The 15,619-nt window shown below is 44.2% G+C and overlaps 1 protein-coding gene across 1 annotated transcript in view; it reads right to left on the bottom strand.

Annotated features, from left to right (window-relative positions):
* Positions 1-15,619, bottom strand: part of VPS53 (VPS53 subunit of GARP complex) — a 118,379-nt gene that overhangs the window by 37,816 nt on the left and 64,944 nt on the right. Inside the window, exons 13-14 of the mRNA XM_006184981.3 lie at positions 9,554-9,648; positions 2,534-2,776 (exon numbers count right to left, since the gene is read on the bottom strand). Coding sequence (XP_006185043.1) covers positions 2,534-2,776; positions 9,554-9,648 — 338 coding nt within the window. The remainder of the gene's footprint in view (positions 1-2,533; positions 2,777-9,553; positions 9,649-15,619) is intronic.

Raw genomic sequence — 15,619 nt, forward strand, 5'->3', positions numbered from 1 at the left:
TAAGACAAAGAAAAGGGGGAAGGAAAGGCTGGACATGGCCCAAATAAATCCACACACAATGAGTCCCTTTCCTACTGACCTTACCTTGGCTGTCATCTGTTTAAATTCTCTGGCCATCAGAAATAGGAAGAGACGGTCCCCACGGTGAGCTGGTCATCAGTCCTATGAACTACGATGATGCCGAAGCTCACAGAGAAGGCTGCTGTGTGGCCTCGGCTTAGCTTGAAATTTCCTGATCTACAGAGCTCAGCCAGGATCACCTGAAGCACAGCTGCTTCTCTCAGTTAAGAAAATTCTGCATGGTAATTTGTATTTGTGTGCGTGGAGGGGTTCAAAAGCGAATGTTAAGGCATAGTTTCTGTCCAAAGGCCTGGCTACCTCCAGAAGCCAAAAAACACCTCATCCCTTCCTGTTGATCTAATAATGTGTTCACAAAATATAAAAATGCAGGTTTAAAAATCACTCCCTGCAGTTATAAAATTTCAATTGTAAGATGCTATGTTTTTAGAAGATAGAATTCAATGACATTTACCTTAAAAATAAAAGAGAAGTATTTCCTTAAAAAAGTTTTTATTACTAGTAATCAAGGATTTGAAAATACCTCAATTTCTAGCACTTATCAGGGTGTGAGGACACCAGCTCTCTCCTTCCACTGTTAGTTAGGGGCGCCAAACTGGACAATCTCTTTAGAGGTCTATTTTAGGAGTTTAAAGAAATGTTTAGACTATGTGACCCAGCAGTTCTCCTTCTGTTCAAGGGTGCTTTTCTGAGTGTTATTTAAATTATCAAAATAGTGAACCCAGTGTAAACGATCAATTAAGAGAATGATGGATAAAAACCTCAGAAGTTAGCTGAGGTCCTTCTGTAGGTTGGAACATCAAGGCACCACTAAAAGTGTTCTGATGAATATTTTTTACTGTGCTGACTGTTCTCTGCTCTTCTCTCCCCTTCTCTGGCGCTTGGAAGGAAGACTGACCTCTACAGACTTACCACCCAGGCTACCTGGCCCTCCTGCCTCATGTTGGTTTCAGACGACGGCAGATGCTCCAGGATGTCGGGGAGGTTGAGGAGGGAGAAGTCTGAGTATCAACTAGTCCTTCTGGTCCCTCTGCTTCAGTGTGATCCTGGCGGTGACTGTGGCCCTCCATGACTACAGTTTCTGTTGGCCAGCTCTTTGTCCATACTCCCAGCTCTCAAGTGAGTTTTAAAGTAGGTACCAATCACTCACTAGTGTCTGGATGCTTCAGAATCCCGTTACTTCCTTTCTCCTGCCCCTCTTTCTGTGAACAGTCGCTTTACAACAATATCCTAGCTGAGTACAACGTTTGTTTCCTGCTGTGACACTGGGAAAATGCTCATAGCGTGATGTTAAAGGAAAGCAGCAGGCAATAAAACTGTAATCAATACAGGCCCGCTTCTGTTAAATAAACAAAAGCACGCAATCACCCATGTTATCCGTATCAAGAAAGAACAGAAAAATATATACTGAGAAGTTAAGTTTGTTTTCTCTGGGTGGTGAGATTACAAGTGATTTTTATCTTCATCTTTGTGCTTTTCTGTGTTTCCTAAACTAAAATGAACTTGTATTATTTTGAAAATCAGGGTAAAAGTATTAAACATTAATTTTTACCAAAGAAACTCTCATTTGTGAAACACTTCTGTTACTTCAGATCTCTTGTAGAGTGTAGGGATTTTATTTTTCTTTCCTCCAAATAATGTGAAACTCCTATATATGACCCATTTTAGTGACAACAGAAACGAATTCCAGAACTGATGAATTTAGCTACGAGGATGACTTATAAATTACTCAATTCTGAGACGTTACTTTAGGTCATATTCTATTACAATCGAAATTGGTATGTAACCAAAAACATCTCTGGCATTCAAGTCGATCCACTTATTTCAAGCAATAAGGACTATAACAATAATCTAACACTCTAGAATAACACAGGGAAGCCATAATTAGAAGCTATAATTAGGAGCTGTGCTATGCTCTTAATTATATGCTCCCCTCAAATCCCACATCTTTAAACATCAAACTCCATCCAGCACAGTAAAACACACACACCGTAAGAGAGACATTGGCATGTAATCAGACGGAGGGAAAGGCAGACCTTCCCATCTACCCATCATCCAGGGCACGCTCTCCCTGAATGGGGCCTGAGTGAAACTGCCCTTGCTGTTCAAATGTCATCTCTACCATCACCCTACTTTTTTCACCAAGTACCTATTGCCAAAGCCACTTAAACCAAATATACATATAATGGGACTGACTCCCTTAAGCCCACTATGGGGGATCTGAACCATGCTGGGAGCCAGCGTGGGCATCTCTTCTGCGGGACCTGATCAGCTGTGGAATCCCATTCGAGAGGAAACAGTCTCAGACCCCTGGGAGCTCCCTAAGGGCATTTTCCTCCCTGACACTCTCAGTAGTTCAGTAAACAACTTCAGAGTGGATTTCCCTAAAGATCGCCATATTTGGATATATTCAGAATCCTACGTCACCCCTCAGACCAGGAAGAAGAGGACTCACTTGGGCAGGTTGCCAGAGAGGATTTTCCAGGCATATTCTCGGAGGTACTTCTGGAAAATAGTGGTCAGAGCGATCATGGGCTCCCCGGTACTGAGCTGGGAGCACTGCACCATGCACTTCTTGTAGTAGACAAAGAGGTCGGCGCAGCTGGGCAGCACGGCTCCCCCCTCCTCAGGGCCCGGCTTAGGCGGCCCCTGGGCTTTGAAATCAGCCACAAATCGGTCTATTAGTTCTCCAAGGTTTCTAAGAGGAGGAAAACATGAAATGTTATTCTATTTCAAGAAAGATAAAGCAAATGTGCTTGACTGTCATAAGGAAATCAGTCCTAATGCTTCTTACATTTAAAACAAAAAAAGGTCATGATGGCAGCAAATATTTAGATATCATTAACCTAAATGTACCGAGGAGAGAAATGCCTAAACAAAGAGAAACTGTGAAGAAATATTCTAACGCTCTTTCTCCATTAATGCAGTTTCCTCTTACAACTTCCAGAATCAGAGGTGGAACACATCTGGGGAGGAGAGAAGGTATGAGCAGCTCCAGGCTTGCCCCAGGTCACAGTGGTGATGATGGTTGCAATTTTCTCCCATTTCCCATTCAAACATCACTGAATTTGCCTCAGTCACACTGAGTCATCACTAGTTAGAATTCCCCAGGGCTGTGTAATCGGTCCCTGCGCTGTTGTGCTGTATGAAAGGTGGAGGGTGGGAGGGAGGATGTTCCCACCCCTCTCGACATTTTACGTTGCTGTCTCAGGCTACAGGGAATCTAGCTGTGATTTTAAAATGTATTTATATAACAGGGAGAAAAAGACAAGAACCACACATAGTATCAGTTAGCAGGAGCAGGAGAAAACTGACGGAAGCTTCACTCAAGAGCTTTTGTCACTGAAAGTCTGTCACCTCTGGATTCAGCCACTCTGCTCTCATAGAACCTCAGGCCTGGGCACGTTCCTGGTGATGGCGGCAATGGTCAGCAAGTGGAGAAGGGGCTCATTGGCTGATCGCCCCTTCCTTACACCCTCTTTTTCCCTCACCTTCCTGTTTAATCGCCCACTTCTCCACTGTGACCCCACGCTCCCGCCAGCCTCGCCCCAACTGCCCATCTGCTCCTTCTCTACCCCAACCCTGGCCAAGATGCTCTCCCGTCCCCAGCCCTCCGCCCATCCTTCATGCTCAGCTTGGGGGCACTCAGATGACTCCTATCCCAATTTCACCTTCTGTCATCTGTAACACACTGACACTTTTTTTTTTTTAAACACTTTACTGTACGGTGGAAGGACGTCAAATATTCAGGAAACGTGCTGACCTTTGCCCTTTCCGGGCCCACGTGGGCAAAACTCATCAATAAGGGCTCTTCTTCACTGGTCTCTGGTGTGATTTCACCTGAGACAGCAGCGCTCTGGCCAGTCACTTCTAATGAGCTCCAGTTGCTACAAAAGGGGAAAGCTGTCTGCTCAGAGGGCTAGAATCTTCTCCTCTGTGTCATGGATGTTACCGTAAGACTCTTGAGAGGAGAGATAATGTTTATGTGACTGCTACGCCCCCTAGGCCCACCCCTCATGCTTATGTGGGAAGCTAATCTCCCATTCATGCAATTTCCCAATACATACTCAGCTGATCAACCTCTACATTTTCTTCCTGGGAAGGGAAGGGCGGGAAGGGGTGGGGGAGGGGGGCAGGGCTGGTGCACTGGCGGAGAGCATGCGACAGAAGGCAAAGGTTCCACTTCTTATGAGAGATTCCAATCTCCGAATCTAGAGTGCCAACCAAAATGCGGGCCCGAGCTCAGAAGCGTTTTTAATTTAACCATGCATCTAATTCCCCTGGAAGCTGAAGTCAGCTTACCTCCTCACCTATCTCCTATTTCAGAGCCAACCTGATGAGTAAGACTGTAAATTAATTATGACCGCAGAGCAGAGCAAACTTCCACTCAAAAAAAGGGACTCTAAAGATCTTCTGTATTTTGCCGAATGTCTACTGAGTTATTTCCAACACTGTTCTCTGGTGTGAATGAGAAATACACCAGAGGAATCAGCCTCTCCCTTCCATCTTGCACTCTCCACCAGCCTGCTTCTATGCCATGCAAGACACTAGAAAACAAGTAATCAGTGTCACAGAGCAGAAGAGGAAGAGTTATCCGCTTGGGAATGGGTAAGGTTCATTCGTTTGTGTAGAGGATCCAATCCAATCAAATGCTGATAGAACACTTGGTGTGTGCAAGGCTCTGTGGGCTGTAAGTATGAGATATAAATGAATTCAACTGAAAAAGGGAAAAGATTATCATTTTTCCAGGCACCAAACACTAGCTTGAGTTTTGGCAAGTTCTTACAGGAAAGACGACTGGAGAAGGGGATGTGGGCAGGTTGACCCGTTGACTGGAGTCACAAGGATGCGCCTTTCATACCTCAAAGCAATTCCACTCGGGTAAGAGTTTACAAAGGATCAAGTCCTGACTACGGTGCTGTGGGGGTTAAGACACAGCATCTGCCCTTTAGAAGCTCTGACCTGTCGGGGGAGAGAGGACCTCTGACTTAGGGTCTCCAGATCTCAAGATGGTGACAAAATGCTAATTTTGTGGTACAGGCTATGAATAATTTGTTATAGACAAAGGAAATAACAGGAAACTAGAGAGAAAATCTCATAGCAGATCTAGGCAAGAGAACAAAGGCCTGGGGTCAGAAGTACAGAATACAGTGTGAGAAAGGAGGATGGGAAGGAGGAGAGGGGTTGGCTAAGGAGAAGATACAGATGGAGAAATTCTGACCCACAGCTTGGTTTACACACGCCTCTGGACTCCTACAGCAAACTATTCAGACCTTTATCCCTCCATTCTGTGTTCCTATTTTTTTGGGTCTCTCTCTCCCACTAGCCTATGAGCCTATAAACAAGGTGCTGTGCTGGGTGCACTGTAAATGCAATTCCATTTAATCTTCACAGCAGCCCTGGTACAGGGCATTAGTACCCCCATTTTATAAATGAAGAAACTGAGGCTGAGAAAAATAATATAACTTCCCCTAGGTCACAAAATTCATTGGAGCTGGAATTTGAACTTGGGCCTGTCTGACTCCAAAGCCAAGCTCTACCCTCTCTACCACGCTTTGATTTAAAAACTCTATACAGATATGTGGTATCACGATTACTGCTGTGATTCACTCTCTCCAGCTTAAAGAAACATGTCAGGGATGCAGGTGGTGTCTTCTACCTTCTTCCCTGTAGCTTGAACTTTTTACCCGAGAACGGGAGAAGCCTTACAGGCGGCTATGTGAAATCCTGCTGGGAGTTCCACGGATACATAGAACGACCTAGGAATAAAGACGATGGGAGCAGTGATAGCAGAGGGAAAGATTAAAACATGAAGCGAGGAAATTAACTCAAAATAAACAATCAAAAAATTTAGTTTCAGAGAGACTCTAGGCTTGACAAAGCCAGAGGAGGACTCTATTTCAACAAAAGCTACTACAGGGAACTCAGGAGAAGGCGCAGAGATGGAATCACTAATAATTTCTTGGACTGAGAATGTCACTGCCTGGAGTGAAGAAAGGGCCTGTGTAGAGAAACCTCTTCTGCAAGAGTCAGCCAAAGAAAACCATCACAGCCCCAAGAGTGGAGGAGAGACCACTGACTTCCTCCTTGAACCCACACAAAAACTGAGAAAGTCGCTCAAACAGCTTAGCCCAGCCAGCTCAAGAGGTGGCTTTGGGACGTCCCCACTCCTCCTCCCACCGGGGCCCTGGCTCGCAGTCCTCCTACTGCTGCTTGGCTTGTGTCTGGGGCAGGTGCTGCCAGAACCCTCCCTACGCAGGTGGGAGGCTGGGGAGATGGGAGAGAGCAGACCCTGTGCCAGGTCCAGCGGAGAGCTGGCAACACCGACTGGCCACCCAACTGCCTGGGAGTCCGGAACAAGATCACAGGAAGGGCAGGGCAGGCCCAGTTCCCAAGCGCTGTTTACTTGTGCCAAGTGCCAGTATGTCACCTCATTTCATCCTCACCACTAATCCTGGGAGGGGGCATTATGAACCTCACTGCAGAGGGAGGTTAAGCACTGTGTACTCGAGGTCCCAGGCTAACGAGTGTATAGCTCGGACTGAAATCCAGGTCCATCCGGCCTCCAGGCCCACACTCCTTCTACCACACTGTGCTGGGTCTCTGTCATCTGGGAGTTTGTGAATGGCCTAAGGTTTTCCTCCCTAGCTCAACAAGAGTAATAACTTGAGCAAAATCCCCACCTGAGTTCCCCACTCAGTCCCCACCTGAGTTTCTTCCCCAGTCTCAGGATTCTCTGGCTGAAGGGAGGAAGGGCTTTGAAGAACCTCTTAAAAAAAATTGTACTCAAAATAGTGTGTGGGTTTATGTGGATTTTTTTTGGCAGCCGGTCTGCGGCTTTCATCGGGATGTATGACTCAAAAGAGGTTAACAACCTACTGCTTTAGGCATTATTCTGTCTGATGCTCTCCTTTAACAGACGAGGAAGGGGATTTCTGGAACCCTGTTTTCTCCTTCAAGCTCCAGCTGCTTATTCTGGAGCAACAACAGCACGACCTGCGTAGTTCTCCTTCAAGTAGCTTCTGCTGCTGCCCTAGTGCTGCGGAAACACCCCAGTGAGGCCAGATGGCAGGGTGAGGGGCCAGCACCTCATTTTTCACAGAGAAATGGATAGTCCCTGAGGAAGGGAGGGCTGGCTCTTGGCCCAAAGTATCATGAACAATGAGTATGGCTTTATCTGAATCAAGGCCACGTGAAAGAGCAGATCCCAGAATTATACCAGACAACGCAGAAAAGTGACTCTGCAGGAGCCGGGTACATTGGGGGAACGTACATGGTATCTCAGATAATGCACTTTAATAACCCCTGGACCCAATTGCTTTTAAGCCTTTTTAAAAATAAGAATTTGGATTGATAGAAGAAGGGGCTATGTCCAAAAACAGTCATACAGGAGGTTGCTCCAAGACCTGTTAATCTAATAGGCAAATAGCTCCTCCTTTTTCCTGCCCCACAAGGGTGTCATTAATATCCCGAGAGAAAACTTTCCGAATGCAGGAGGCAGAGTGCTTTCAAAGGACTAAATGGCAACAGTAACTACTGTCCATTTATGTTCCTTCAGACAGAAGCCCAATGGATAGAGAGCAGGAGAAAGCTGGGGCTTTACAAGGCCAAAAATGTCAAGACAGCTTTTTTTTTGGCAGGGGTTGGGGGAGGTGTGGCAAGGAGGTTGTTTTCAGTAACATGGAAGCTCTTCTATAAAGTTCATTTTCTGGGGTTTTACTATGAAGCATTTTGTAATCACGGAAGGAGTAGAAACAATCTATAAAATCAAATAGGTTAAAATCATAATGTTTCATGTAACATACAAATACCCACCTGAAATGTTCTCTTAATCTTATGGTTTACCACTGAAACATACTTGAAGCAAGAATTTGATAAAATGAAAGAAGCATTAAAAAAAAAAAAAAAAAAAAAAAAGCTGGGCTTCAGCACCAAAATGCTTTTCCAGAGAACTCCCCTCAAGAACTTTCTCACAGCTGCTCTTGTCCCTGTGTGAGCCACTGTCTGGTCCTCCTAAGTGCATGCTTCAGGCTATGTGGCCTCTTCTCGGGGCCTGGACCAGCCTATCTCCAGTCAGTTCAGCTGTTCCAGAAAACCAGCCTTTCCAAAATCTGCCTCCTGGCATGGAAGGGCCTGCTACAGTGGCCCTAGCTGGGGACGGAGATCCAGGGATGAGGAGGGGTCTCCATCCGTTGCATGAACAATGGACACTGGAAAAGGAACCTGCTCCCTGGCTGTCAGGAAACTCGGCGGCAGTGGGCTGCTTTGTAAACACTTTCTGGAGGCCCTGAGTTTGTAAAATGTATATATATCAAATGGATGACAATCCATAAAAGAAAATAAGAACCTATCAGTCCAAACTGACATAAATAAACAAACCAACAAGTGGGGGAGAAGGGGAAGCTCTTCCTTAGAGTAGAACCCCAATGAGTAAATGCAGAAGAAATAAAAGAAATAGACTATCAACATGTAGCAAACATTACAATAATAACTGCTTTAGGCAGGAATCGTCAAGGGATGTCAAAATGAGTGGGCAGAGTATAAGAAGACATGGGACATATTTACACAGTCCCAAAGTATCCCCCACAAGACACTTATTAATTACAAAGAGAAAAACAGTAGCTTCATAGGGAGACCGCTAGCAAACAGAACTTCAGCAAGTGGTCAAGGTCAACCTCAGCAGTAATGGGGCAAATCCGCGTGAGGTGCCTCCGGACATCATGCACTGTGCACTGAGAAGGACGCAACGTCACCTCTGTGGTATTCTTGCCCCAAAAGCACTACCTGGATTTAATCAAGAGGAAACACCACCAACAGAAATGAAGGGCACTGGATGAAATAGATGATCAGCACTTTTTAAAAGTGTCAAGGTCATGAAAGACAAAGAAAAGCCTGAGGAATTATATCTCAAAGGAGACTGGAGAGGCCTGACAGCTAAATGCAGGACTGGATCTTGGACCAGAAAAAGGATGTTCGTGGGAGGAGGTTACCTTCCTGATTCTCATAACTGTGGTTATACAAACTGTTAACATTCTCTGGGCGAAGGGCAGGTGAGAATTTTTTATAACTTTTTGGTAAGTCTAAGTTACTTCAAAATGAAAAGTTTAAACAAATTATACTTGAGAACACGTACATCCGAGGTGAGGCTTTCTTTCCCCCCTTCCCAGTGCCTGGCGCTGCAAGGCCTATGGGCAGACACACGGAGCTAGATGAGGACCCAGTGCCCGCCTGGGAAGGGGGTGCTGGCATCTGTTTGGGACGTCATTAGAGTCAAACTCAGGCTGCTAAGATTTATAGGCACAACACACGATAACATTCAAAAGGCATAAAAATATCCTTAACAGGTTTCCAGGGATGGTCCCAGGCAGGCCAAGTGCCTCCTTCCACCTCTAGAAGGAGCTGTGCCCTTGTGAGGCCCAACCCGGACCAGAGGCGCGAGAAATGCAGGAGAAAGTGGCAAATACTCGTCACTCACTTGTCCTGGGACTCAATGTACACGTAGAGATGAGGCTCAAAACACTTGGAAACGATTCCATGAAATGGATTGTCTGGGGCTTTAGGCTTCCTTGGCTGTAGAGGAAAAAAAAAAAAAAACCCTCTGCTTGAGCCATCTTTGCAAATTTTCAAGTGGTTTCAAAGAAAACATCCCTTCAAAGTTCACTCCTAACTTATACATAAGAAGCACTCAGTGTAACTGGACTGGGACTATGTCCTGTACTATGATTCATGCCAGTTTGTGAACAATAAGCCAGCTCCGCTGGCATCGTTTGCGTGCTCTGTTTGTGTGGTGACAGATTTTCTGCTACTTTAGTAACACACGCATTTTCAATTTGGAAGATCTTCATCATCTGACTGATATTTTAAAAATGTAAATCCGAGCTAATAACAGCAACTTATAGCTGTGCAGTGCTTTGGAAAGTATAGAGTGCGCCCACAGGATCTAATTACAATAGCCTCCATGTAATACATTGTCATCACGGGCCCAGCACTTTGACACAAAATAGTATATCATCTATTCCTCACGACAACTTTCCATGTAGGAATTACTACTACTATTTTATATCTAAAGAAAGGGAGGCTCGGAAGGTTCTAGCAGTCTGCCCCAAGGCATGTGGTGAAGCTTCCCATCTCCTAAACTAGAACTCTTTCTATCAGATCACTGCTTCCTGCAATGCTTCCCAAGACTGCTGAATTTCATCAAGTGTAGGAAAAAGAAGGGTAGGGGGCCAACACAGGGTTGCTAACTTTTTATTTTGCTACTTTCTACTCTCACCACAAGTTCCTAAAAGAAAGAGTATTTTACACTCAAACATCTAAAGAGAGAAGACAATAGCATAAAGGGAGTCCTTCCCAAGAAAAGATAGTTGGTGACTTTATATCAGACAGAAAGATAGACAAACAGAGGAGCTCGTTGTTTTGTCTTTATTTTTTGCCTTGGACCATGAAAACCTGGCTCAGCACTGGTCCCCAGCTGATAATGGGAAACCACTCGATAAAAAGGTCATCTGGGCAGGCAAGCATTGAAATACTGTATTTGCTACTTAGTTCCCTTCCAAAACATCTGAAAAATGAGCAAGGATCGTCCCACAGATTTCTTTCTGTTCCTAAAAAAGAGTCAATTCTACCTATTTCCTTTTGTTGGCATTTGAAAATAGAGGACCCTGAGCCCTTGCCCAGGGTTGATACCAGAATACACTTTGGGTATAAATTGGCACCCAGAGTATGTAAGCATATGAGTTAAACTGCTCATATTTTTAAAATTAAATATAGGAAAAGCTAAGCCCCTAATGACAGACAGAAATAATGATCATCTTCTTCTAGTAATTAAAAAAAATATAGTAATGGTTAAATACATCTATAAAAGCTGGTAATGATCACCAAAAATTAAATGTTAATCATAGATATAGCCCATTCCATTCCATATTTAGCTTTCTTCCCTTTTTACCTTTTATGAATTCCATATCTTTAATTTTTTTGTAGGATTTGGAGAAACTCTGGTCCATCCCAAGAATGGCTATTCTCTGGGCTATTCTCTCTTTTCATCCAGAAGTCACTGCCAAAGTCAGGCCCTAGGCTGAGACTGTAACAGACTCTCAAGATTGGGTTCACTGAGTTACTGGTTGGCTCCAAAGTTCCACTTCACTTCAGATATGCCTTAGGAGTTTCCCCACATTTCTATTCTATTCTATTAAAATGACATAGTATGATGGTTGTGACGGTGTGGTCCTTATTTATTAGTTTTACATTCCCCAAGTCAGCTATTTAATTTTCATTATTTTATTCTTTTCAATAAGATGATCTGCCAAATGAATAGATAAATGTGATTTAATTTGTCTAACTTTTGCAGGATTAGATATCCTGATTTTAAAACTGGAAAATATGGCCACTATACCCATTTAATTAATTCATTAATTAAAACAGAATCTCCATAATTATAATTATTCCTTTATTTATATTTTGTTCCCTTGATAAAAATAGTCACACGTCTTCAGAATAGCTTCCAGAAATTATAACTGGGAGTTTATATAATATAGAATGCCGTCATGCTTTAAATCAACATGCATATTTTTGTATTGGGCTTCATTTACTTACTAATTTATGTGTACTTTTCCAACTATTGACAATGTTTTAATTTATCACTTTAGGATCACACTATGAAATTTAAATAAAGTCTGTAAATGAGATGACAGTATTGTATACTGATGTAAAAATTTCTGATTTTGATCTGTGGTCATTTAAGTGGATATCCTTCTTAAGTAAATGTATTTCCTAAAGGAAATACATGCTGAAATACTCAGAGGTAAAGGGCATGATACCTATAAACTTACAAACTGTTCTGAAAGAGAGAAAGAGACAGGGACAGAGAGAGAGACAGAGAGAAGGAAGGAATGGGGAGGAAATGATAAAGTAAATGTAGCACCATATTAATAACTGGTGAACCCAGGTGAAAAATATTTGAGAGCTCCTTGTAATATTCTTAAAACTTTCTCTAAGTTTGACATTCTTTTGAAAAAAGAAGAGAGAATAAATTAAAAATGACAATAAAACATGTTGGAGATGGGTGTGCCAACAGCCTGCAGATAATCCCAGATACAGCAGTGGAGCATTTTGAGAAATGATGCCTCATCCACACTCCGGATGGTCCGGAGGACGATAACATGTGGGAAAACACAGATGTCCATGCCTGAGTTAAAACAAGTTAGAATCAACGTCCAGGTTCTAAGGATGCTCTACGGGCACATTAGCCACCACGGGGGGAAGCAGGACCTCTCTGGGCAACTTCTTATGAATCTATAATTATTTCAAAACAGAAAGTTTTTTTTTTATTAAGTGGTTCGGGAGAGTTGGACTCTGAATGTGAAGAAGTTTTAGGATATCTAAACCTATTTATTTTGCTTATATTTCCCTTTTATGCATGCACAAAAGTGATATATGATAAAAATTTATGGGTAAGTCAGAAGAGCTCATTCAGTGTAAAATATAGATTCTAATGATAAAGAACATGGCTACATGATAGTCCCAACAAACTCATCCTGATCAGTCTCCCAGAGGCCCCGTGCTCGATGAGGCCCCACAGAACCCAGTGGGTCTGGCACCCCGAGAGCCGCATAACCAGGCAGAGCAGGCGTCCCGGCCCTGCCCGCCGATGCCTCTGTTCCGCCTGGCCTCTAACGGAGAGCCTGGCCGTACGGAGGGACCTGTCACCACTGCTCTCTGTCCTCTCACAGCGTTTTCAGTGTGATTTGGAAGCAAGAGGGGGACAAGGGGAGGGACTGCCTGAATTTTCCTTTTTTTCTTCTTTCCCGCAGGGCTGCCTCCTGCCTATGGCTGCTTTATAGATGTGCTCATAGTCAGATAATCGGGGCTGGAATTTCAGCTTGCACTGGTGTCTCCCTTGGCACTGCCCAGCTCCCCAGAGGGCTGCTTCTCAGCTTAAAGAATATACTAAGTCATTTAGCAGTAGCACTCAGGCTGGATTTTGGAGTGTGTGAATTCTGTCCAAAAGCTGCAGATGTTTAAGCTATTTCCTCCTGGAGTTTGATGGAATAATAAAAGGTTACTGTTGTCACAGTAAGGAGGTCTGCAGCTGGTCCCATTTCCTTTTATTACTATCCAATGTAAACAGATTAAATCTAACTGCTCGGATCACCAGAAGAGTACGTTTTAAAACTAGAAATTCCTTATTTCTTCTGCCTTTCTCTTATACTCTGAGCACCCTCAGTCCCCTTTCAGATGCCATTTATTTAATCATTGGGAATATGTTTGGCAACTGATTGTTCAAATTAAATCCCTCTTTGCAAGTTCACTCTCCCTCTCTCTGGCCTAATGGCAGTGGTGAGCAGAAAGTGACCCTTACCTCGAGGGCCTCCGGTCTGCTGACGGCAGTAAGGCAATGGGCTGGTGACCCAGGACAACGGCTGGGGCCTTCCTCTGCCACCTCTGGCTGAGCTCACTGCAAGTACCCTAGGGACTTTCTCCCCAGCGCCCCACCCAGCTCCTGATCTTTCTGTGTACCCAATTCTGGGAGCCAAAAAGTAGCCGGGAAGAGGGGAATCCTGGAGCTCCTACCTAGTCAACCACAAGCAAGACGGTGCTGGAGAGGTAGTGGGAAGGTGGGGATGGGCGTGTGGGGAGGCCTTAGTCCCTGGTGTGTAAGTTTTATTACTAATAAGTAACAGCCCATGAAACTATGGGTGGATCATCTAGTCCAGGTTTTTTTTTGGGGGGTGGGGTGGGCAAGGGAATTAGATTTGTCTACTTATTTACTTAGTGGAAGTATTGGGGATTGAATCCAGGACCTTGTGCATGCTAAGCACATGCTCTACCACTGAGCTAGACTCTTTCCACCTGGTCAAGGGGTTTTTAGTGATTTCTTTTAGAAAACATCTAAAACTCCTGATCCAAAAGCAATTTCACCTGGAAGTCCATGAAAAACCTGACTCAAACTAGAACTGTTCTGTTTGCAGGGACAAGGGGCTCTGGTCTCCTCCCAGCTCCCCACAGTGACACCTGACGGGGTACCAAGGAATACAGTTGGAAAACCACTGGCTCTCTCGAAAGATGAAGAAACTAAGTCTCGAGAGAGTAAAAACCAACCTAAGGTCACAAGGTCAGCTATCGGCAGACCAGCGTCTGGCATCTCCCCCAGCACGCAACTCTGCTTTACCCTGTGTACCTATGTTCTGTGTCCTCAGAATGAGCAGGTCTTTGTCCTTAAGACAATAACCCCAAGCTTCCTAAATGAGCAAAAAGTTCCACAAAAAAGAAAAATCACACTTTACCTGGCAAAACCAATTTTGTAGCTAATGGGGAATTCCTAAAATGTTTTTTAGGTAAGTAGACAACAAAATTTATTCAACTATTCATCAGAAGTATCGGACGACTAGTTACTTTTCATGGCAGCAATACTAAGCACCTGTGTATTCACCTACACAATCCTAGACATGACAATGACAGTCACTTGCACTGGGGAGACATGAGGGCCCTGAAAATGGTCCTACTACACAAGGCCAGCTCAGATGGTACAGGTGACTGAGTGTGGGTGGAAGAGACACCAGAAGAATGAGCTCTACGCCTGGACTCTTCTTTTCCATCCCAGTCCATCCTCTCAAAGTGTGATAGGTATATTCCTCTAGTTAGAAGAAATCTTTTGTTTTCTCCCAGGTTAATTTATACGACGGCTTTAAATCAATTACATCTACTCCCTGGGACAGCCTCAAGGCATCCCTTCAGCTTTATTCATTCACTTCTTTTCACAGGATTCATTTCTATGCCTTCCAGTTTTCGGGGAGACATCATGGTATAACAGCAAGAGCTCCAGGAAAGGAGGTCTAGTCTCTGACTTCTAGGCCTGGCTTCCGGGCCTAGCTCCTCCACATCTAAATTATGCAACCCTGGGTAAACCACTTAACCTTTCTGAGCCATGCGCACAGCAGCTCATATTAAATCCTATAAAAGGAGAGGCAGGCATTGTGAAGATGAAGTGAAATAAAGCCTGTAAAAGACTTTTCAAGTCTAAAACACCATAAAAATCTGAGGCGTCCACATTATCATAATTATTTAATCAGTGAATCAGACACACTTTATTGCATCACTTCAGAACTGCTCCTGGAAACTCTGCTCTGTGGGCTCCTACCAGGACGGTCCCCCCACCCTCCCTGTGCTCAGAACGCAGGGTTAACCACCAAGTGCACGGGTCCGGGTTTCCCAGAGTGGCTCTTCCTGGCCAGCCTCCCTTTCGGTGGTGTCTGGAGCAAAACAGTCCCAGAAAATCATCCTCCAGCAGCCAAGTGGAGAAAAATTAAAATGAAGGATCACTAATCCAGACAGGAAAAGTCCTGATTTATTGCTCTAACCTCTGTTGTCATAAAATGGCAGTGAGACAAAAACACCCTTCTGTAGGATGAAGGGAGAGGAAATTTAGAGTTGGACAGAAATAGCCGAAGGAAATGAAAGTGCTAGTGTTCCCTGAAAAGTCACTCTCCAAATATGCCATTGGTCAGCTTGGTGTCTCCGGGCTGCCCCGATGGCTTCCACAGGG

The sequence above is a fragment of the Camelus ferus genome, chromosome 16 (assembly GCF_009834535.1).
Source record: "Camelus ferus isolate YT-003-E chromosome 16, BCGSAC_Cfer_1.0, whole genome shotgun sequence".
Lineage (NCBI taxonomy): Eukaryota > Metazoa > Chordata > Mammalia > Artiodactyla > Camelidae > Camelus > Camelus ferus.